General features: G+C 44.1%; 2 protein-coding genes across 2 annotated transcripts in view; both read left to right on the forward strand.

The window, feature by feature from the left end:
• The window catches only part of Gk5 (glycerol kinase 5), a 68583-nt gene that overhangs the window by 5260 nt on the left and 39070 nt on the right, over positions 1–24253 (forward strand). Inside the window, exons 2-5 of the mRNA XM_057768017.1 lie at positions 6350–6443; positions 11265–11340; positions 18645–18738; positions 20513–20644. Coding sequence (XP_057624000.1) covers positions 6350–6443; positions 11265–11340; positions 18645–18738; positions 20513–20644 — 396 coding nt within the window. The remainder of the gene's footprint in view (positions 1–6349; positions 6444–11264; positions 11341–18644; positions 18739–20512; positions 20645–24253) is intronic.
• LOC130872620 (protein BUD31 homolog) lies at positions 9481–10023 on the forward strand. Its single transcript, XM_057766787.1, has one exon. It carries the CDS (start codon positions 9481–9483, stop codon positions 10021–10023), a length of 543 nt encoding a protein of 180 aa, XP_057622770.1.

Below are 24253 nucleotides of genomic sequence, written 5' to 3' on the forward strand. Positions count from 1 at the left end.
TCGAGACAGGGTTTCTCTGTGGATTTGGAGCCTGTCCCGGAACTAGCTCTGTAGACCAGGCTGGTCTGGGCGGTGGTGGCGCAGGCCTTTAATCCCAGCACTCGGGAGGCAGAGGCAGGCGGATCTCTGTGAGTTCGAGACCAGCCTGGTCTACAAGAGCTAGTTCCGGGACAGGCTCCAAAACCACAGAGAAACCCTGTCTCGAAAAACCAAAAAAAAAAAAAAAAAAAATTTTACTTATGGGTGTGTATGTTTGTGTGTGAGAGTGTATGCCACATGTATGCCAGTGCCTGCAGAGGATAGAGTTGGAGCTAAAGATGGCTGTGAGCTGCCTGACATGGGTGCTGGGAACCGAACTCAGTTACTTAGGAAGAGCAGCAGGTGCTCTTAACAACTAAGCCATCTCTCTAGCCCCTTAAAGCATTTTGTTTCCAACTGTTAATTGAAATAAAATGGGAAAATGAAAGTGAAACAGGTTAGGTGCAGTGGCACACCTCACTAAGGACCAAGAGTTGAAGGCCAGCCTGAGGCACATAGCAAGTCCTGTCGACTAAGGCACCTGCGCTCGGTTGAGGTTCAGTGGCTAACGTGCTTGCTGCTGGCCAGTGTGAGCACTCATGTCACAGCGAGTGACAGTGGCAGAGACAGGCAGATCCCTGGTGGCCGGCCATTCTAGCTGAGGCAGTAGAGATCAAGAGCATGTCTGAAAAAATAGGGTGTAAATGGGAGAGGAAGACACCTTACAGTGACCTCTGAACCTCTGACCTCCACACAAGCACAGACATGCACACCTGCACTTAAGTGTATGTGTGTGTGTGCGTGTCCCCCCAACCCAATAGCAAAAAGTAATGGTTTTGTTTGTTTTTTTGTTTTGTTTTTTGAGATAAGGTTTCTCTATGTAGCCCTGGCTATCCTGGAACTCATTCTGAATTTTTTTTAAATTACTACAAAGTTAAAAAGTAAAATGGAGATTTTTTTTTGTATGTAGTTCTATGAATTTTGATACCTAATAGACTAATCTAAAACCTCCTTTACATACCACCTTGTCGTCTTCCTCCAGTACCTCACCTGTCTCTTTCTCCATGATATAGTTTTGTCTTCTGAAGATGATCTATGAAAGTGATTGTGGCACTGGGGATATGGCTCCGTGGATGTAAGTGCTTGCCATACAAGCATGAGAATGGATCTCGAGCACCCACGTTAATATTGGGTGAGCCTGGTAGCCCCCAACCCCCATGATTCTAGAGCTGGCATGGTGGAGGAAGGGTTACTGGAGCTAACTGCCTAGCTAGACTAGCTGCATAGACGAGTCCCGGATCCAAGGAAGAGCCTCTACCTTGCATGCCTTCTTGAATGGCTCATGTTGTCAACCTGACAGAATCTAGGATCTAGAATCATCTGGCAGTGTGTCGCTTGATGAAATGACATGACTATGAAGGAGTATCCTGGTTAGCTTAGTCCTTGTGGGAGGACCATTTTAACTGCCCGGCAGGGGACCTGGGCTGTAGACGATGGGGAATGTAAGCAGGGCATTGTTTACCCTGTTCCTGACTGTGGATACAGTGTTACCAGCTCCTTGAAGCTCCCGCCTCCTTAACTTACCCCATGTGATGGACTCTACCCTTGAGCTGTATCCAGAATAAACCCTTTGTCTCTTGAGTTGCTTCAAGGTTTTTCCTTAGAAGCTGTTTTATAGGTGAGAGCAGAAGAGAAGGGAAGAGGACAGCTCCTGAGTGACAGGTCCTGAGAAAGGGTTGTCCTTCAGTTGGCTTTTATCAGAGCGTTTTATTATAGCAAGAGATAAAGGAACTGTGACATCTCCATACACACATGCATGCGTGTGCACCCACATGCATACAAACATACATATCACATACACACAAAGTGGACATGATAGTGTTTGCTTTAATCATGGAGGCTGAGGCAGGAGGACAACACCAGGCTGTTGCTCTGCAGCCCCTTGTAGTCTGCTACATGTTAGGAATTTATCCTTATGCAAGCTCTCTGTGGACACAAAAATCCCAATCAAGCCAAATCACAACAAGCCAAATTAAAAGATAACCAGGTTTTATGGGATTCCTGTGCTCTTGGGTGGCCCCGAGAGGGAACTGGGAAGCCAGCTGGTCCTGACACTCCTTGGGGCGGGGTCAAGGCTTGGCAGGCACGAGGACGGGGCCTCCAAAGGTGGGGGGGGGGGCAGAGACCGGGACTTGGGATTTACACTATGTAAACATTTCTTTCTACTGGAATTAAAAACAGCAACACCAGAATCAAGAACAGTGAAGAGGCCGGGCGGTGGTGGCGCACGCCTTTAATCCCAGCACTTGGGAGGCAGAGGCAGGCGGATCTCTGTGAGTTTGAGACCAGCCTGGTCTACAAGAACTAGTTCCAGGACAGGCTCCAAAACCACAGAGAAACCCTGTCTCGAAAAACCAAAAAAAAAAAGCTTAAAAAAAAAAAAAGAACAGTGAAGAAAGAAATGTCTTATATAGACTCACAGGGAGGCATCTCAGGTTAGCTTTATTCAGTTAATATAACCTTTTGAGATGCGCCCACGCCATGTCTATCCACAGTTCATTCTTGGTTTGTTTATTTGTTTGTTTTCTTTCTGGTCCTGGGGATTGAACCAGGGCCTTGCGCTTGTGAGGCAAATGTTCTTCCACTGAACTGAATCTCACACCCAGCCCCTTCTATCTTATTTCTGATGGTAATCCACATTCATTCTCCAATAGAAGTCTGTGTGGGTTGTTTTCAGTTTCTGGTAGTTACGAATAGATTTCCTATGCATGTTTATGTACACATGTTAATGAGAGTGTTCTCATTTCTCTAGGGTAAATATTTAGGAGTGGGTGTGTTGGGGCATATGGTAAATGAGTGCTTATCTTTTTTTTTTTTCAAAGACACAAGCTTACTTTGTAGCCCTTGCTGGCCTAGAAGTCACTATGTAGACAAGGCTAGCCTCAAAGAGATCCTCCTGCCCCTGCTTCCTGAGTGCTAGGATTTAAGGCACCATTATGCCTGGAAAGGAATGTTTATCTTAATAAGAAGTTGCTGAGCCAGAGGCGTGGGCACATAACATAACACTTGGAAGGTTGAGGCAGGAGAATTAGCAGTTCAAAGTCATCTTTAGCTAAGCCAAGAGTTTGGGCCTAGCCCGAACTGCATGTGAGATGCTGTCTCAAAACCTATCAAACCATACCACACCACCCCAAACAAAAACAAAACAAAAAAAAACCAGCCCCTTTCTACATTGGTAGTACCATTTTACACCCTCGCTAAGAGTTCGCTGAGACCCACCTGCTCTGCATATCCGTCACTGTTGTTGTGTGGCGTATGTATTTATTTACGTTTAATTCACAGTAGTATTACTGCTGTGTGTGCCCGCATGCAGTCGTGCCTGCCTGCGTGGCATAGTGTATGTGTGTTGGTGCAATGCGTCAGCACGCGTGTGGGATGCTAGAGGGGCAGCTTTGTAACCTTAGTTTTCTTTCTACCTTTATCTGATTTCTGGGGATGGGACTTGGGCGTCTTCGTCTGCGGAGGAACCTACCAGTGGCTAGGTTATTGTTATTAGCACCTTATGCTTATCTACAGTTAGTGGGAGCACATTGGTTTTGTTTATTTTTAAATGATTTTTTTTTAGATTTTAAAACTTTTAACTTATATGTATGCATCTTTTACCTGCATATATGTCTGTGCACCATGTATGTGCAGTGCCCATGGGGACTGGGAGATCCATATGAGCCACCATGTGGGTGCTGGGAATTGAATCCAGGTCCACTGAAGAAGAGTGAGCGGTTGTTCTTTTTTTTTTTTTTTTGGTTTTTCGAGACAGGGTTTCTCTGTGAGCGGTTGTTCTTAACTGCTAAGCCATCTCTCCAGCTCTAGCCGCTTTCTTTCTTTCATTTGTTTATTTATTTATTCATTTATTTATTTACTTACTTTAGGTTTTTTATTTATTCATTTATTTATTTACTTACTTTAGGTTTTGTTGAGACAGGGCCTCCTTATGTAGCCCTTGCTGTCCTATAATCCACATGTAGACCATGTTGGTCTTGAACTCACAGAGATCCTCCTGCCTCTGCCTGGGACTAAAGGCGTGTGCATCTGGCGGTTTGTGTCTTTCTTGTTTTTTTTTTTTTTTTTGGTTTTTCGAGACAGGCTTTCTCTGTGGTTTTGGAGCCTGTCCTGGAACTAGCTCTTGTAGACCAGGCTGGTCTCGAACTCACAGAGATCCGTCTGCCTCTGCCTCCCGAGTGCTGGGATTAAAGGCGTGCGCCACCACCGCCCGGCTGGTTTGTGTCTTTCTAATGGCTAAAGAAGTTTAATATCTATCTTCATGTGTGTATTTACCATTTGTATATTTTTCTTGGGAAGTGCTTGTTTTACTGTTTTGCTCATTCTTAAATTGGATTGTTCATTTGTTTGTTGAGCTTTATATATTCTGGATCTAAGTCTGTGTTGGATATTGATAGGCAGCCATTTTCTACTAACATATGCACTGTAATTTCATTTTGCTCTCTCTCTCCCCTCCCCTTCACTCTCTCTTCTCTCTCTCTCTCTTTACCTCCTTCTCCTTTCCTTCCTTCCCCTTTCCTTTCCTCTCACCCCTTGGGCTCCCACCTTCCTCCCTCCCCTCCCCCTTCCCCTTCTTCCTTTTCCTCTCCCTTCCCTTCTCAGATTTTATGACACAGAGTGCCCTTGAACTATTCATAGAGTTGGAGGATGATCTTGAACTCCTGAACTTCCTGCTTCTGCCTACTGTTGTGCAAAAGTTTCTGGTCTCCAAAGGAATTCACAGAGCTGGATTTCTGATGCAAATTACATGAGGGTTTTCTAATATTCAAACTCAAGTTTGGACCAGCATCTTTCCAGCCAGCCAGCATAGTGGATGCAGAAAGTGTGGCAGGAAGCCCTGGGAGGGTAGAACTTTTAGAGGGGAAAAGCTGTCATCAGGGGAGTTCATGTCCTGTCGTCTTGGGATTGGGTAAGGAGGGCATAGGGTAAGGTGGTTCCTAAAACCATTGGTCAGTTTTGGGGCAAAAAAAAAAAAAAAAAATCTAACAAAGAGCCATAAATTACTGACAGGGTATCTTCAAGGTCAGGATGCCTTCCAAGAACACCTGGACCTCATTACATTTTATGGCCCTGCTCCCTATCTTCTTAATTGACTATTTTTGGGGTATCTGTTTAAATTTCTGCTATGGCAGCACATTTCTGGAGGTGAGATCGCCCACCCCCCAGCTCATTATGAGGCTTAAGCGGAAGCCCCCTCTTTAAAATGGAGTTTGCACAGTCAGGTCCTCACGCCCCCAATTACTAGGGTTGTAGGCATGTGCCACTACTGTGCCAGGAACATTCATTTTAATAGTTCATTTGCTTTTTTATTATTTTTCATTTATTTATTTATTTATTTATTTACTGGTTCATTTGTTAATTTAGGTTTTGGTTTTTAAGAAAAGGTCTCCCTGTGTAGTTCAGACTGGTCTACAACTCATGATTCTTCTGCCACCGACTCCCAAGTGTTTCGATCACAAGTGTGTGCCACTACGCTTGGCTAATAGCTTGTGTTGTTTCAAATGTGTCCTTGTGTGTGCACAACCAAGTAGTCAGGCAGGAAACTGGGCTGTGATCTGACTTCATTCTACCGACTTTGGTTTGTTCTTTTGCAACTTGTTCCTACCAGGGCAGCTTCCCGCGAACCCAGGAGTTAATCCACAACCCCTGGGGCATCTTTTCTTCCTCTTTCCCTGCTAGTCTTTTTTTTTTTTCTTAGTTCCTTCCTCCCTCCCTTCCTTTCTTCTTTCTTTTTGTTTGCCTTTGTTGTGATTGCTGCAAATTTTAGACGGGGGTTTTTGTGTAGCCCAGGCTGGCCTGGAACTCATACTGTAGCTCAGGCTGCCCCTTTCCCCTCCAGTGTCTGTGGCACTGGCTGGAGAGCCCTGCACTGCCACGCTTCCCTCCTCCTTTCCTTTTCTGAGGTCTTTTTTCTTTGATTTACATGAAAATGTTTTTAAAAATCTTTTGTATCTTCAGTGTAGGAATCTTGAAGAATGAATGTAAAGCTAAGATAAAATAATTGTAAAACCCTCTGTAAACATGAGGGCTGCTGTGTTGGTGAACTCTTTATTCACTCTTGTGCTTTATTTCCAACATTTGGGGGTGGGTGGAGAACGAACCCATGATTTTGCACATTATAAGTGCTGAGCTATACCTAGCTCTCTTTTTGAGCAGTTAAAAAATAATTAAATGCAATTGTGTTAATTGTCTTAACCAGTCATGTTAAGATGCAACTATTATCAGCTTAGTCTAATTCCACTCTCACTAAAGCTTCTGTTTTTATGAACAGGTGGAAAATGTCTACCCTCAGCCTGGCTGGGTTGAAATTGATCCTGATGCTCTCTGGACTCAGTTTGTTGCTGTAATAAAAGATGCTGTCAAAGGTAATAGGATTTATAAAACGACTATAGTCTACAGTGGACTTTTTCTGGTCTCTTGGTGCAATGTGTTGGTGTCGTACACCCGTTGTAACACTTAAGATCAGCTTGAGCTACTTGGGAAACCGTGTCTTTAAAAAGGAAAAGGAAGACAGTTGAACAGATGGTTCGGTGTCTGCTGCTCTTTCTGAGGAGTTTTCCTCAGATTTAGAGAGAACTTTGTGGATTTCTATTTATAGTGTGTGTGTGTGTGTATGTGTATAAACATAAATTTATATATGTCGTCTTTTATATTTTATGTTATGTATCATTATCATATACGATACATATAAATATACAAATACAAATATATAGATATATGAACACATGTTTTATATATTATAAATCATTATTATATCATTTTATACAAGTCTTTTTATATTATATATCATTTATCATAGCACATATATGAACATATGTGTGTATGTATATACAAACACACACACACAGCCTTTTTTGGAGGAGGTGTTGCAGTTTCCCAGTGTTTTGCTGGGAGATTTGTGGATTTGTGGTTTACAGTCAACACTTTGTCAAGGAAAAGTAACAGCAGCCATGTCCTAGTTTTTCTTCTACAGGATAAATAAATGCCCCAGGTTACAGCTAGGGTTGCAGCATCCAGGGGATTAGAAAGTGTTACAATGTTCTGTTCCTTCTTCATCAGTTCACAGCCCATTTACCTTCATTGTAACACGGTGAGGTCTCTTGGTGCAGTGTGTTGGTGTCGTACACCCGTTGTAGCACTTAAGATCAGCTTGAGCCACTTGGGAAACCGTGTCTTTAAAAAGGAAAAGGAAGACAGTTGAACAGATGGTTCGGTGTCTGCTGCTCTTTCTGAGGAGTTACCTTGGCTTTCAGCGCCAGCATCCAGAGGCTCACCGCAGCTTGTAAATCCAGCTCCAGGAGTTCTGGCCTCTTTTGGCGTCTCTGCGGGCCCTAAATTCACACCCACACATGTATACATCAATTTTTTTTTAATAAGAAAGAAGGAGAAACCACTCTTTTTAGTGTAACATTTAAGAACGTTGAAATTTTGGGAGACTGAATTACTTTTCCTTTTTGTTTTTTTAGTTTTGAATATTTCAGAATTTATTTCACCAGATGTTCAGTGGTAGAATGTCCTTAACATAATGCCCTGGTTTTGATCTCGGGAAGGCCGTGCAGTGCACATGTGTAGACTTCTGTGTTAGACTGTGGGTCAGGCTGATAGTAATGTTACTAAACACCCTGACTCAAAGACTAGACTGTGGGTCAGGTTGATAGTAATGTTATTAAACACCCTGACTCAAAGACTAGACTGTAGGTTAGGTTGATAGTAATGTAACTAAACACCCTGACTCAAAGACTAGACTGTAGGTTAGGTTGATAGTAATGTAACTAAACACCCTGACTCAAAGCAGCTTGGGAGGAAGAGTTTATTTCATCTCACAGCTTAGAAGTCAGTCCTTCATCATCCAGGGAATTCAGGGCAAGAACCTGGAGGCAGGAACTGAAGCAGAGGCCATGGAGGAACACTGCTTATTGGGATTGTTCATCTTGCCTTAAACACCCAGAACACCAATCCAGGGACTAGTACCAGCCACAGTGGACTGGAACCCTCCAACATGAACCATTAATCAAGAAAATGACCCACAGGCTTGCCTACAGGTCAGTCTGATGGAAGCAATTTCTCAGTTGAGATTCCTTCTTTCTTACGTGTCTCTAGCTGCGTTACGGCGACAAACTAACCAGTGTAATATAGAGACATAGTTTTGCTCCATCTATGGGTCTCTGCAAACTTCCCTTACTGAGCTGGCCAGTTGTGATGTAAGCTGTCACATCTGAACATTGCAGGATGGTCCCATTGTAAAGGGTACCTCCTCTGTGACTGAAATCCGGCCCTCGCCTTCCTCAGGAAATACACACTAAGGCTACTTTCCAGTACTCTCTCTTCAGATTCTCTCTCTCTCTCTTTTTTTAATAAATCTTTATGTATTACATATACAGTGTTCTTTTTTTTTTTTTTTTTTTTTTGGTTTTTCGAGACAAGGTTTCTCTGTGGTTTTGGAGCCTGTCCTGGAACTAGCTCTTGTAGACCAGGCTGGTCTCGAACTCACAGAGATCCGCCTGCCTCTGCCTCCCAAGTGCTGGGATTAAAGGCGTGCGCCACCACCGCCCGGCCTTTTTTTTGGTTTTTCGAGACAGGGTTTCTCTGTGGCTTTGGAGCCTGTCCTGGAACTAGCTCTTGTAGACCAGGCTGGTCTCGAACTCACAGAGATCCGCCTGCCTCTGCCTCCCGAGTGCTGGGATTAAAGGCGTGTGCCACCACTACCTGGCTTCATTTGTGTGGGTCTTTTATCTTCATGTGTGCCTGTGCACCAAGTCTGTGCATGGTGCGTGTGGAGGCCAGAAGCATTCCCTGGAACTGGAATTAGACTTCAGTTGTGAACCTCCGTGTGGGTACTGGGAATTGAACCCAGGTCTTCTGCATGAGCAACTGTGCTCTTAACCAGTGAGCCATCTCTCCAGCCCTTTTTCATTGATCCTTTTCAAAAGTACAGGCCCATTTAATAGACTGTTCCTTATTTTGAGTTGTCTGATTCCTCATGATTAGTTAGATTCAGGTTAAACATTTTTGGAAGGAAAACTGTATAGAAGGTGATACATTTTTCTCAGTACTCACATGAGTTGATCCTAAAAGAACATTACAAGCTGAACTGTGGTGACGTCATGTAATCCCAGCCATCAGATTAATAGGATCGAGGCCAGCTTGCACATAATGAAACATAGTTGCAAAGAAAAAAGAACATTACCAAAAAAACATATTTCTGTCTCAGGAGGCAGAGGCAAATTGATCTCTGTGACTTCAAGGTCACTCTGGTCTAGATTGACACGTGTTCTGGGCCAGCCAGGGCTACATAGTGAGATCCAGTCTCAAAACAAAACAAAGGCCCATTCGGTCCAAGGATTTCTAGAGGGCAGCAAGCCATCTATCTATTCATTATTCCTGAAAGAGAAACAAAGAGAAATGGCCGATTCGCCAGTTAATTTGTCCCAGTCTCTATTCACGACTGGGGCGGAAGTCGTCAATAAAGAAGCGGTGGCCGTAGGTGCTTGGTCTTCTGATCTTCCCAAAGTCAAAAGAAGCCGGAAATTGCCTTCAGATGGCTGGGAGATGATCGAACCAACACTGGATGAATTAGATAAAAAGATGAGAGAAGCTGAAACTGAACCCCATGAGGAAAAGAGAAAAGTAGAATCTCTGTGGCCCATTTTCAAAATACATAACAAAAAAACTCAATATATTTTTTACCTCTTTTACAAGAGGAAAGCCATAAGTAGAGAGCTCTGTGAATATTGCATTAAAGAAGGCTATGCAGACAAAAACCCGATGGCAAAGTGGAAAAAGCAGGGCTGGGAGAATCTGTGCTGCCTATGCTGCATTCAGACGAGGGCCACCAACTTTGGAACAAACTGCATTTGCCGGGTTCCCAAAAGCAAGGTGGGAATGGGGTGCAGTGTCAAGGGCACACACTGTGGTTGCCAGGGCTGCTCTGGCTGGCACCCTTGACTCCTCTGCGGTCTGGACTTTGGACTTTGTTAGTTCTTCATACCTATTGGGCCACCCCCTTCTGGAGCAGCTCTTCTCAGAGTGGTGCCCAGAAAAAGAGCCCCAGAGGGAACATGGGCTCTACAGGTGAAAGCTTTTCACTAGTTGAAATCTGTAAAAATAAAACCTTTAGACCTCAAAAAAAAAAAAAAAAAAAACCAAAGCAAAAAACCACATTTCTATGTTTTAGGAATTTTGGTTCAAAAGGCTCATGTTTAGGTGTTGTGATGTAACTTAGGGTATACAGTCTTTGCCTAGCATGCATGAGGCCCTGGCTTCTGTCCCCAGCAGCACAAAAGGACAGTGAGATGACTCTGTGGGTAAAAGCACTTGCCACATGCGTGTGGTGACCTGAGTTTGACCCCTGGAACCCATGTGAAGGTTGAGGGGAGAAGTGACTCCACGTATGTACCGTGGCTTGTGCCCCATCATATAATACACACATATTCTTTCTCATAACAAAACAAGCACAGCCCAGTGGTTTCGAGTGCTTACTACCCTTCCAGAGGGCTTGAGTTCGGTTCCCAGCACGTATGTTGGGGGGCTCATGAGTCCTGTCTTGGGGTTTTCAGATCCCTCTTGGGCCTCCTCAAGCACCTGCACACACACATACACATGGATGGCTAAAAATAAATCTTAATAACAAAGTAACAACAAAGCCTTAGTATACACTGAGTGTGGAAGCCCCGCCTACACTCCCAGCGCTCGCGTTGGTGGGGCAGGAGGATTGCTGCTGGGCCAGCCTGGGCTACAGTATTAGACCTGTCTCAGAACAAAACAAAGAAAAACAAAACTCATGTTTTTATTCCTATACTTCATCTGTTTGTGTTGAAAAATACGATCTCAATTTCAGCAGTTAAACTAATCTCCCTAGAGATTTCCCATTTGGCACCATCAGGCAGCTTCTATTTTAATTGGTTATTGCCTACACTGAGAGCCAGGTTTTTAGTATTATCAGGAAAAAAATACAGTATGACTGAACAGTATTTGTTTTTCTCTCATTTAAATGTTTAAAAGGGCATTTTTGTTATTATTAGGATATCTTTCTTCATTTTAAGTAAAAATAATGCAAAATTTATCTTAGCGTTGCTTTTCTTATTAAACAGCTCAGACAGTCTGCCCGTCTCGGGGTTCTGTGCTGTATTGTTACACAGCTGAACTTCTCTGGCTTTTAAACCTGTCTTATCTGTCTTTGCCTTTAGCTGCAGGAGTACAGATGAATCAGATTGTTGGTCTTGGCATATCAACGCAGAGAGCCACTTTTATTACGTGGAACAAGTAAGTGCTTTATGTAGGGGCGCTGCTTCAGGGAGTTGGCCGCTTGAGGAACCTGTCCGGGGAGTTTTCAGTTTGTGGGTGTAGAACCATTGTGTTTGGCTAAGAGGGATGAAAATGGGTTTCCATTTCGGCTCATCTACTCCTTATCATTATCTGAGCTTAACTTACTTAAAATGAGGAAGAAGCCAGGCCTGGCATGCATTTCAGTCGTACATAGAGTTAAACCATACAGTAGCACACAGACTTCAGTAGTGCACAACAGCGAAATCGAGACCATACAGAAAAGGAGGTGGTCTTTTCATGCCTATAGTTCCAGTGCTTGGGAAGCTGAGGCAGGAGGATTGCTTGAACTGAGTTTGAGGGCAGCCAGGGCAACACAGTGAGTACCCAGAGGGCAGCCGGGGCAACACAGTGAGTACACATTTCAAAAGAAAACTTAAAAGGAGGTGAAGTTCTCCACTCCTCTCTCTTTTGAATAAGTTGACTCTCCCAGTGAACACGAAGGTCTGAAAAAGTTATCTTATACTTAAAGAGAGTCGAGGGTCCTAACAGATGTCAGGAGCACAGCAAGTCTCTGCAGCAGCTGAGGTGTGTTAGACACAGTGGCAACACTGTCATAGCTGCCAAATGATAAACGCCTTTGCTGTTCCAACTTTCACATCAGGGGCAACAGACCAGGAAAGAAACTGAAGATATTAGGTTGTTCAAAGTCACTTAGTAACTAGGGCCAGGATTCCAAACTAGCTTTGGCTTGGTTTTTTTGTTTATTTCACTTTTTTTTTCTTTTTAAAGTGCAGGAGATTGGATCTAGGGCCTCAAGGGGCCTCAAGGGCCAGTGCTCTGCCATTGAGCAGCATCCTAAAGCATCATTTTGTCCTTGGGGTTTGCTGTTGTTGTTATTGATGTTGTTTAAATGTGAGGCCTGTTACTTTTGAGTACTACCATCTGCCTTCAATATTTATGCCTTTTTTCCTACTTTTTTTTTTTTTTTTTTTTTTTTGGTTTTTTCGAGACAGGGTTTCTCTGTGGCTTTGGAGCCTGTCCTGGAACTAGCTCTGTAGACCAGGCTGGTCTCGAACTCACAGAGATCCGCCTGCCTCTGCCTCCCGAGTGCTGGGATTAAAGGCGTGCTCCACCATCGCCCGGCCTTTTTTCCTACTTTTAAAATAAAGCAATAAAAAGGAACTGGAAGTAGTGGTAGCATATACCTGCTATCCCAGCAATCGGGGGTCTGAGTCTGGAGGATTGCCTAAGTCCAGGAGTTCAAGACCAGCCTCGCACTGTAGAGAAACATGGCAAAATGAAGGGAGAAACAAAACTAAGATGTTTTTGAGTCAAAGCTCTGGACTCCATGAGCTTGGGCAGTCAGGCAAAAGATGAGAGGAAGGAGTTAAGCCTGAATTCCCAAGGATCTGGCTTTTGAAATGTAGCTAGGTTTGGTGGCTCACGCCAGTGATCCAGGCACTCAGATGACTGACGCAGGAAGAGACTACTCTAGCCATGGCTAGCCTGGGCTATTTCATGAAATCTTGTCTCAGAAACAAACATAAAACTAAACCACTGTAGAAACCTGAGTGATCAGCAGACCCAGCCGTGGCACTTTTTCTCGGGTGTTTATTTTCAAGATGGTGGATGTTTTGTGCATTGTAGATGTCCCGCCACTCGGGACAAACTCAAATGTCTCCAGACACTGTAAAATTGCCAGCAAAAGCCTCCAGAAACAGGCGTATTATCTTCAGTAGACACTATGTGAAGGAAAGAGAAGCGGACCACAGTCTTACACTGAGGTTTTCTTCCCTCCCAACCTTAAAGAGCTTTGGGCCGGGAGGAAGGCTGGCAATGCCAGGGCGGGTGTGGAAAGTGTGTGCTGGGACGGGAGGCTGGAGAGAGTTCCTGGGAAGGGATTTGCTGGAGATAGCCCTGTCGGTCGGAGTTGGAGATGAGGTCATTGGTCCCTTAAATTGTCTTCAGGCTGCCCGTCATCATGGCAGGAAGCAGTAGTGTTTCTGTGACAGCAGGACATTTTAATTTTAGAAAAATCAGGTCAGGCGCTGAGATAGTTTAGGTACCGAACTGGTATAGCAGTCAAACAGGTTATTAAGAGTTTATTTTCTTCAATATCCTTTTTCTCTGTCTTGAAATGTTTGTATTTTATGAATTTTGGAAAAACTTTTGCTTGAAACAGGGACATGCTTTGAAGAAATGTGTACACCCCATCCTTGTTTTATGATGAAATAATGGAGTCTTTTTTTTTTTTTTGTTTTTGTTTTTTTTTGTTTTTTGAGACAGGGTTTCTCTGTAGCTTTGGAGCCTATCCTGGAACTAGTTCTGTAGACCAGGCTGGCCTTGAACTCACAGAGATCCGCCTGCCTCTGCCTCCCTAGTGCTGGGATTAAATGCCTGTGCCACCACCGCCCGGCGATAATGAAGTCTTATTCTGCCCACTGGGCGGTAGTGAACCACTGTGGCGTGTCATGATGGCCACGTCCACCTGCTTCCCATAAATGACAGAGTCAGCCCCATAGCTCAGAGCAGGAAGTACGTCCTGTTCCTCTGAGAGACGGACAGTCTGGAACCTGTGCAACAGTCATTGTTCCAGTCCACTCAGTCCTTCCCTTCCTGTTCTCTCTCTTCCTCTCTAACTCTGTGTGTGTACACGCACATGAGTGCATCCATGCATATGTGAGCACACATGTGTAGAGGCCAAAGGTCAGCACTGGGTGTCTTCCTCTGTTGGTTTTGAGTTTTTTTTTTTTGTTTTTTTTTTTAACAGATCCTGGAGCTGACCAATTGGCTAGACTGTCTAGCCAGTAAGCACTGAGGGGTCCTCTGGTCCCTGCCTCTCCAGTTCTAGGATTACAAATAAATCCTCCTCTTGACTTTTTGCCCACTGGCCATCTCCCTGGCCGTGTAGCTTTAAGTTACACTAAAAAGCTCAAACTGCCTTCAAATTTTGTGAGAATGTTTTTTTTTCTTCAGCCTTCTGAATTTGGAGATGGCAGGTGTGAGCCGTCATGTTGGGCTTTGCTTTTTTTTTTACCATGGTACATTCCTGTCTTTGTGACCTTGGGAACTGATTTTCCTTCTGATATTCATATCAAGAAGTTTAAAACTTTGAACTTCTTGTTTTCTCCTTGAAACACCCCCCACGCCCCCCTCCCACAAAGCCAGGAAACTCGGTGTTAATGTTTTCCAATCCTTCATTCTCTCATATTCTTTTGAGCTAAACCTTCTTTTTTTCATATTTAGTCCATGGTGTGCTTAGTTTGCTTTCTGCAGTAATTATAAGTTGGATTTCCTCCATTTTGCTGCTTTTGAAAAAAATCATGACTTGTTTGTTTCTTCGGCGGCTGAATGTCTCAGGGAGAGTTTGCCAGCCAACCCCAGATCAGGGTGTGTGCCAATTAGCAGTGTAAAATGAGTCACTGACTGGGATCACTCAGGAACTGTTGAGGTTCTCAGCCTGCTGGCGAAACTGGATACAAAGGCGATGCCCTCAGGGATTATATTCGCCATCACCCATATAAACGACTCTACTCCTTGCCAAATGTGGCTTTCATTGTAGCCATGTTTGTCTTCGTGGTGACTACTAATTGTTTCTGATACCAAGTATGCTAACAGGCCACAGAAGGGTGTGAGGTGTTATCAGGATTGAAGGCAGTTTGTTTATGATACTGTCGTTAGTGTTCCTCTCTGTTTTCTCCTCTTATAGAGATAAAGCTCACCGAGTTCTATGCTAAATGAATACCAACACTTGAGATCAGCTTCTAGATTGTTTGGTGTTTTGAGTTAACCCCATTTCCTTCTTGTGATTTTTCTCCTTTTCAGCCGTGTTAGCCTTTCAGCTCTTCAGTGCTTCACCTGCCTCCGTACCTTGAACACTCGACAGCCATCGTGTCCAAGTACTTACCTCCTTGTTCATACTCTGGCTCCTCGGAGTCAATTTCCCTTCCTCCCTACAGGCAGCTTGTCCCTAACTCAGGTTGTTCCTACTCTCGGGTACCTGTATTTCTGCTTCATGGGGCTTGTTTCTGTTGTCTGTAAGCGATGGGGTGATTATTTGAGTCCCATGGTAAAAATATATTCACCATAGCAGAAATGCCTGCATTCTGTTCACCGCTCTGTCTCCATCTTCTGGAACAAATACCTTCAGAAGTGTTTGTGGAAAGCAGTGATGAAGTGACAAGGGGGATGGGCTGCTCGGGTGAATGCTGGGGAATTAGGAATTGAAGATGGTTAAATTGACATAGAAGACAACTTGTGCTTGGATAGAAGTTGGGACTGGGGCATGCATCCCAGGTCCCAGCTTTAATCCCCATCACTGTAAAAATAAAAATTAAAAATAATTTTTTTTTTTTTTTTTTTTTTTTGGTTTTTTGAGACAGGGTTTTTCTGTGGCTTTGGAGCCTGTCCTGGAACTAGCTCTGTAGACCAGGCTGGTCTCGAACTCACAGAGATCCGCCTGCCTCTGCCTCCCGAGTGCTGGGATTAAAGGCGTGCACCACCATCGCCCACAGATGGTTGTGAGCCACCATGTGGTTGCTGGGAATTGAACTCAGCACCTTTGGAAGAGCAGGCAATGCTCTTAACCGCTGAGCCATCTCTCCAGCCCCTACACCATTCTCTTTAAAAGAATAAGACAAAGCAAAGAAAAATCTAGCAAACTTTGAGTCAATACCGCAGTAATAGTACGGAGCTGAGAAACACAGAAGAAAGCTGCCTTCTTCTGAGGCTCCTGCAAGTTACCTGCTGGTATGTACTAATATTTTCCTTTTATTATTTTTTACTATTACTCTTCCAAAGGTGCTGAGTTCAATTCCCAGCAACCACATGGTGGCTCACAACCAACTGTAATGAGATCTGGTGCCCTCTTCTGGCATGCAGGCATACAAGCAGACAGAATATTGTATTCATAATAAATAAATAAATAGTTGTTGTTGTTGTTGTTTTGAGAGAGAGAGAGAACCGGTGTAGCCCAGGCGGGCCTTGATCTCTTGCCTATTTAGCTTCCTGCCTGTATTCACCACCACCACTAGAAGATAATTAATTCTGAGATAAGGTCTCCCTCTACCCCAGGTAGATCAGGCTGGCTTTGCATTCACTGCAGTCTTCCTGCTTCAGGTCTCCAAATGAGATTACAGGCGTGCATCACCATGGCTTTGATTTTTCTACCTTCTTTCTTTTAAAAATTTTTATTATTGGGAACTGGACCTATGTTTGATTCTCAGCATCCGCATAATGGCTAATAGCCGTCTAATATGGTTACTACACTCATATTCTAGAGGATCAGTGACCTCCTCTGGCCTCTGTAGGCTCATCATGCATGTGGTATGCAGACATATGTCCACAAAACACCCGTACACACAGATAAAATGAAATATTATTGCATGTGTGTCTGTATGCGTATACAATATGTGTGAGTGTGTTAGTGTAGAGAGTTTCTGTCCTGCCTGGTCCCACAACCATCCAGTCCCAAATAACACACAGAGGCTTCTATTAATTACAAACTGTTTGACCTATTCTTCCCTCTTACAATTTAAATTAACCCGTAATTCTTACTCATGTTTAGCCATGTGCTTGGTACCCTTTCTCAGTAAGGCGTTCTCGTCTTGCTTCTTCTGCTTCTGGATGAAGACTGCAACTCTGTCTTTCCTTTTCCCAGAATTCTCCTAGTCTGGTTGCCCCGCCTACACTTCCTGCCTGGCTACTGACCAGTCAGTGTTTTATTAAACCAAATACAAGTGACAAATCTTTACAGTGTACAAGAGCATTATCCCACTGCGTGTCACTATGTGTATAGAGACACCTTTTTTGTTGTTGTTGGGTTTTTTTTATTTTTCAAAACAGGGTTTCTCTGTAGCTTTGGAGCCTATCCTGGAACTTGCTCTTGTAGACCAGGCTGGCCTCGAACTCACAGAGATCCGCCTGCCTCTGCCTCCCGAGTGCTGGGATTAAAGGCGTGCGCCACATGCGTGGGGGCACTTTTGGGAACTGGTTCTTTCCTTTCAGTGTGTACTTTTGTCTTTGAACTCAGGTTATCAGGCTCAGCAGCCAGCTCTTTCACTGCTGAGCCATCTCACTGGCCCTGGACTCTTCTTTGTTGGATACATCTTAGTAATCATCTTAGATGCCCAGTTCTAAAGCTGAGGGATGTGGAGAGGCTGAGGGGTGCCCTAGATCTGCCGTGGTCGGAAGTTTGTACATGATTGTGCCAAGGTGAACGTGAGAAAGGGGGAACCATTGACATTTTGTTTGTTTTATTTTTTGTTTTGTGAGACAGAATCTTGCCATATATCCCTGGCTGATCTGAAGCTTGCTGTGTAGACCAGACTGGGCTAGAACTCAGAGATTTGCCTGACTCTGTAGTGCCGGGAATTAAGGGTGTGTGCAATCGCGCCAGGGCTATTGGCTCTCTAAAACATAGAGCTTTCTCAAAGGCCTTGTCAAGTAATTTTGTTGTTGAAAGTATACATTTTTTCAGCCGGGCAGTGGTGACCCACGCCTTTAATCCCCGCACTCAGAGGCAGAGGCAGGAGGATCTCTGTGAGTTCGAGGCCAGCCTGCTCTATAAGAGCTAGCTAGTTCCAGGACACCCTCTAAAGCTACACAGAGAAACCCTGTCTTGAAACACCCCCCCCCAAAAAAAGAAAGTATACATTGTTTCAAAAGGACAGTCTTTTGGTGTAAAATCTATTTAAAATCTGATACAATGTGTTCGATAATATTTCTGGTTTGTTGGGGGCAGCATGGTTTATGAAACAAGGTCTCACTCTGTATCCCAGGCTGGCCTGATACTTGTGGCTATCTTCCTGCTTCAGCCTCTTAAGAGCTGAATAAGCTATGATCCAGTTAATGTCACATAATTGTTAAGCCATGTTATTTAATTAATAAAATCCAAAGAGAATTCAATAGAAAGTTCCATTTACTTGATTGTATTTTGAAATTATAGTGTGTCTTTTTGTTGTTGTTGTTGTTTTCTCTCTCTTTTTTTTTTATTTTGGTTTTTTGAGACAGGGTTTCTCTGTGGTGTTTTGGTGCCTGTCCTGGAACTAGCTCTTATAGACCAGGCTGGTCTCGAACTCACAGAGATCCGCCTGCCTCTGTCTCCCAAGTGCTGGGATTAACGGCGTGCACCACCACCGCCCGGCTGTTGTTTTCTTTTTTAAAAGATTTTCTTTTCTTTTTTATTCTAGGGGTTGAGCCTGGGGCCTCACACATTCTAGCTAGTGTACTGACAATGTCTCTAGCCCTCTGTGGCTGACCATAGTATCTGATTTATACTTTACTATTTCCTTCTTCCTTAGGAAAACAGGGCATCATTTTCACAACTTCATTAGCTGGCAAGACCTAAGGGTGGCTGACCTTGTAAAATCCTGGAATAATTCTCTTGTAATGAAGGTAATTTTTTTAATCACATGTTTTTACTTTTTACTATAAGTGTCCCTCAGCTATAGATTTAGTTTTAAATCTACCCTTTTTTCATTTTAATTAATTAATTTAATTTTTAGTGTGCATTGGTGTTTTGCCTGCATTGTGTGTGAGGGTGTCAGATCTTGGAGTTACCGGCAGTTGTGAGCTTCCATGTGAGTGCTGGGTGCTGGGAACTGAACCCCAGTCCTCTGGAAGAGCAGTCAGTGCTCTTAAACGCTGAGCCATCTCTCCAGGCCCGATTCCCCTACCTTTTATGTTTTAGAACAGTAAGACTAAAAGAATAAATATAAAAGAATAAATCATACATTTTCCCCAAAAGTGAGATGTAATACTAACCCCCAAGAGCATTTGAAGTAGATTTAAGCACATCACTACTGGCCCTCAGGAAGGCTGGAAGGGTTTCGGATTGGATCTGTGTGTCACGTGATTAAGAGAATTTGTGTTTCTGCCTGGGTAAAGGAAAAAGATATAGACTATGTGAATTGAAATAACCAAACTGCATCATTTCTAACAAAGTGAGTGGATATTGACAGCTAGCAGACTTCACAGTTCTGCATGATACGCCCGGTGCCTTGCTGACCACCAGTGAAGGGCGGGCAGTGATGACAATGACAGTAAAAACAGCGTGCACTGGCTGCTGTTGTGTCATTTCTGTCGAGCCCCACACTATCGAGGAAAAAGCAGTTTTCTGGCCCCTCAGACAGGGTGCAGCCTGCTGCATATGGGTGTCATCACTGAGATGCGGTATTGCCGGTGTCGCCTTCTGATGCCCTGTGGTTGATGCCTTAGCTACGGTAGTGTTCTGCGCCGGTGCAGGAGTCTGGGGAGTTCCAGGTGGGCTCCACACCCTCTTGACACTTATGTTGGTCCTGGGGATCAGAACTTAGTCCTCTTCTGTGCACAACAAGGCCCTGCACCTCGGACCCATCTCCCATTTGTTTCCTTTAGCCCAGTGTCTCCGGTGTAGCCCCTAACTTAGAACTTGTTACGGAGCCCAGACTGACTTTGAAGTTGGGGTCTTCCTACCTGCCTCCCAGGTGCTGAGGTTGAAGTATGCACCACTCTACCTGGCTTCACTTTGTGTTGTTGTTTGTTCTTAAAAAATATTTTTTTAAAGACTTACACGTTTTTGTTTTACGTGCATGAGTGTTTTGTCTGCATGGATGTATGTGCGCCACATGTGTGCCCAGTGCCCACAGGCGTCAGAAGAAGGTGTCGAATCCTCTGGAGCCAGAGTTACAGAAGGATGTTAGCCACCATGTGGGGGTGTTGGAACTGAACCCAGGTGCTCTGCAAGAGCAACAAATACTCTTAACCACCAAGCCACTCTCCAACCTCTGTTTTATTTTATAAGAAACTACTTAAGGGCTGGAGAGTGGACTTGGAGTCTAAGAGCACTGGCTGCTCTTACAGAAGTCCTGAGTTCAATCCCCAGCAACCACGTGGAGACTTGCAACCATCTATAGTGGGATCTGATGACCTCTTCTGGAAGAAAGTCAATAAGGCACTCACATAAAATAAACAAAAGTGCTTAAGTTAGACATAGTGGCACACACGAGTTTAATCCCAGTACTTGGAAGGCAGAAGCAGGTGGATCTCTGTGTTTGTTCAAGGCCAATCAGGACTACATAATAAGACCCCGTCGCAAAAAAAAAAAACAAAAAAAAAACAAAAAAACCCGGCAGGGATTAAGTACCGTTAATTGTGTTTTTCTTAAAAACATCTTTTGTTTTTAAAACAGCTGTTGCGTGGTGCCTGCCAAGTTCTTCACTTTTTCAGTAGAAGTAAATTGATGTCAACAGCCAGTCGCTTCAATTTCACCACCCAGCATGTCACCTTAAGGCTGATCTGGATTTTACAAAACCTATCTGAGGTAAGAAAAGATTGTGTGTGACGAGGAATCATGACTGTGGAGAAGAAAAATTTGAAGCATGAGAACAGTCTTCCAGTTGTTTGGGGAAAGGAAGTACCCAGTGATACTGAGGTTGAGGACAGCAGCCTGCACTTGGTTCCATGTTTGAGATCATTCTGGTGTCAGAGCACCTGCAGAAGAGTAGTCAGAATCGAAGCATGCCCCTCGGCGGCGCCTTGTAGAATAATCGTCTGTGTGACAGACACCACCTGGGTCAAGTGCTGTAATATAGCTGGGCACTCGGGAGGCTGAGGCAGGAGACTGACAGTTTGAAGCTAGCCTTGGCCACACTGGGGAGATGATGAGATGACATCCATGAAGGGGTGCAGCCTACAACCTTACCATTACCTGTCAGTCTTTTAGTGGGTGTGTGTGGCCTGTGACCTCCACAGGTCCTCAGCTCTTTGGGTGAGTGTAGTGTTACTTTGTGTGTCTTAACAAATAAAGCTTGCCTAAAGATCAGAGTGCAGAGCTAAACCACCAGGCCAGGTGGTGGTGGCTCACACCTTTAATCCCAGTGCTTGGGAGTCCCCTATGTTTAATTTCAGCACTAGGGAGGTGGAGACAGGAAGGGATATGGCCGGGGCAGAGAGAGGAATATAAGCGGGAGGAGACAGGATCTCATATGCAGTCTGAGGACAAAATTCCCCTTTTGGGCTGAGGATTTGTAAGAGGTAAAAGGTCTCTCTAGTGGCTGGCTGCACTGCTTCTCTGATCTCTCAGCCTCTACACCCTAATATCTGACTCCGGTTTTTTGTTTTGTTTTGTTTTGTTTTTTGAGACAGGGTTTCTCTGTACCTTTGGAGCCTGTCCTGGAATCTCTATATCTTGTAGTCTAAATTGGCCTTGAACTCACAAAGATGCGCCTGCCCCTGCCTCCCAAGTGCTGGGATTAAAGGTGTGTGCCACCACTGCCCAGCAAGAAATTATTTTTTAGTCTCCTAATAATGTCCAGAATTTCAGCTTCTGTATTTTATTTGGTGTAAAGGTATTTTGATCCCATCTTTTTCCTTTGGCATGCTTCCGACCTGGCTCTTCGCTGTTTTGACTGTTTTACTTTGCTGAATGGTTAGAGAATAATACTTCAGGAATTGAGGACCTTGCCATCTATGGCACAGCTGCTCAACTTTTGTAACTTGAACAAATACAGCTGGATACTCAAACTGTACTTAGAGATTCTAAAATTTGAATTTTATAAAATTTTTTGTCATAAAATACATGTTTTTTTCAATATCATGACCCAACTCCACTAATTTTTAAACCAGCAATATTGAGATAATAATGATCTTCAATAATGATTTTCAGATAGATCATTGTAAGTTGCCAAGGGCAGCTGTCCGAGTTTACATCCAGTGGCTGTGATGAAACACCCTGACAAATATAACGTATGGCGGAAAGTGTTTACTCCAGCCAGTACTTCCAGGCTCCAGTCCGTCACAGCAAGGCACTCATGGTGGAAGCTGGAGGAAACTGGTCCCTCATCATCAGGAGCACAGAACAAGAATGCACGTGGCCTTGCCAGTTCTTAGCGCACTTTCTCACTTGCTTTAGTTTCTGGTTTTTTGAGACAGGGTCTCTCTACTCCTGGCTGCCCTGGAACTCTCTCTAAAGACCAGTATGGCCTAGAAATCACAGAGATTCACCTGGCTCTCCCTCAAGTGCTCAGATTCAAGGTGTGCACCATACCCGGCACTTCCTCTGTTTATAGACAGACTACACAGGGAATGGCAGAGCCCTCTTTTAAGCTGCGTACCTACGTTAACAAGGTAATCAGGACATCCACAGGCCTGCCTACAACATCTTCACAGGCCTGCCCACCTAACCTAGATCGTCCCTCACTGACACTCTCTTTACAGAGGATTCTAGACCTAGTCAAGTTGACAGTTAAAACTGTCACATCACCTGTAACTGTTAGAGTGTTTGAAGAAGGACGCTTAAAAGAAGTCCCACCCTAGCTCAGAATTGAGTATAATAGAGGGTGATTTATTTAGGGGTAGACTCAAAGATCACAATCCTCTGCTGGAACAGGGAACAACAACCAAATCCTGCAGCTGGAAAAGAGGCCAGAGGCACGCTTTACATCAGCATAAATAGTATTTAAGAGGCCTTGTCCAAGTGGGCGAGTAATTTAAAGGCTACTGGCGGTAGGAGTTCCTACAGCAAGTGTTTGGGTGAAGTTTTCAATTAACAATAATTGCACCTTGGATAAAGTTCATCATCTATGATACTGCCATTTTCAAAGCATCATTTGAAGTTTTAGCCATTAAAACACTGGAGGAACTAGAGCCATGGCTCGATGGTCAGATGCAGTTCCTGCCTCGCAGAGGACCTGGGTTCAGTTCCCAGCATCCATCTGATGGTTCATAACTGTCTGCAATTCCAGTTCCTGGGAATCCAACACCCTCCTCTGGCCTCTGTGGATAGATTTCAGTACATACACACATTCAGGCAAACAAGCACTCATCCACATAAAATAAAAATAGACCCAGACCAGAAAGTACATACTTGCATGTGTTTGATACAGCTAAGTCTTTAGTAAAGGCAGTGGGAAGATGGCCTGCCTTGCAGTTAGATGACTGTTTGATTATCTCATATCCAAACTCTGCCTCATGCAGTGCTGGGGGCTTGAACTCAGGGCCTCGTGAGTGTAAAGCAAGAGCTGTACAACTCAATCACAGCTATCGATCTCCATCCAAACTCCACAGCTTTGTGTAAGTCCTGGAAATAATAGCTCATTTTCTCATAACAATAAACTACTGCCCAGCTTTGGAAAAAAAAAATAAAAAAATAAAAATAGACCTTTAAAAATAGATTAGGCCGGCAGTGGTGACACATGCCTTTAATCTCAGCACTCGGGAAGCAGAGGAAGGCGGATCTCTGTGAGTTCGAGGCCAGCCTCGTCTAAGAGCTAGTTCCAGGACAGGCTCCAAAACTATAGAGAAAGAAACCTTGTCTCAAAAAACAAAACAACAACAACAAAATAAAAATAGATTAGAACTGGAGATGTAGCTCAGATGATTAAATATATGCTTAGTACAACCAAGCACTGGGTTCAGTCTCGAGCCCCAGAGAAAACAGGGGTTGGGAACAGGAGTGTGATTTAGTGCCAGAACACTTGACTAGCCTGTCTGAGGCTTCCACCACAAAACCAAAACAAATGGTAATTAACATTTTGAAATAATACCCAGCTTTGGGCTTCCCACCTACCTACAATATGGCAGCAATCCAGCATTTGTATATAGGGCATCTATAAGGTTCTTCCCATTTCCTGGAAGTTACACACCCATCTAGGCTTCAGTCATCAGGAAAGGGGAGAAGGTAAATGACCTTATAAAAAAAAACTATCGGCCGGGCGGTGGTGGTGCACCCTTTTTTTGTTGTTGTTGTTTTTTCGAGACAGGGTTTCTCTGTAGCTACAGAGCCTGGCCTGGAACTAGCTCTTGTAGACCAGGCTGGCCTCGAACTCACAAAGATCCACCTGTCTCTGCCTCCCGAGTGCTGGGATTAAAGGCGTGCGCCATCACCACCCGGCCCAGCACTTGGGAGGCAGAGGCAGGCGGATCTCTGTGA

Source organism: Chionomys nivalis, chromosome 4, assembly GCF_950005125.1.
Source record: "Chionomys nivalis chromosome 4, mChiNiv1.1, whole genome shotgun sequence".
Lineage (NCBI taxonomy): Eukaryota > Metazoa > Chordata > Mammalia > Rodentia > Cricetidae > Chionomys > Chionomys nivalis.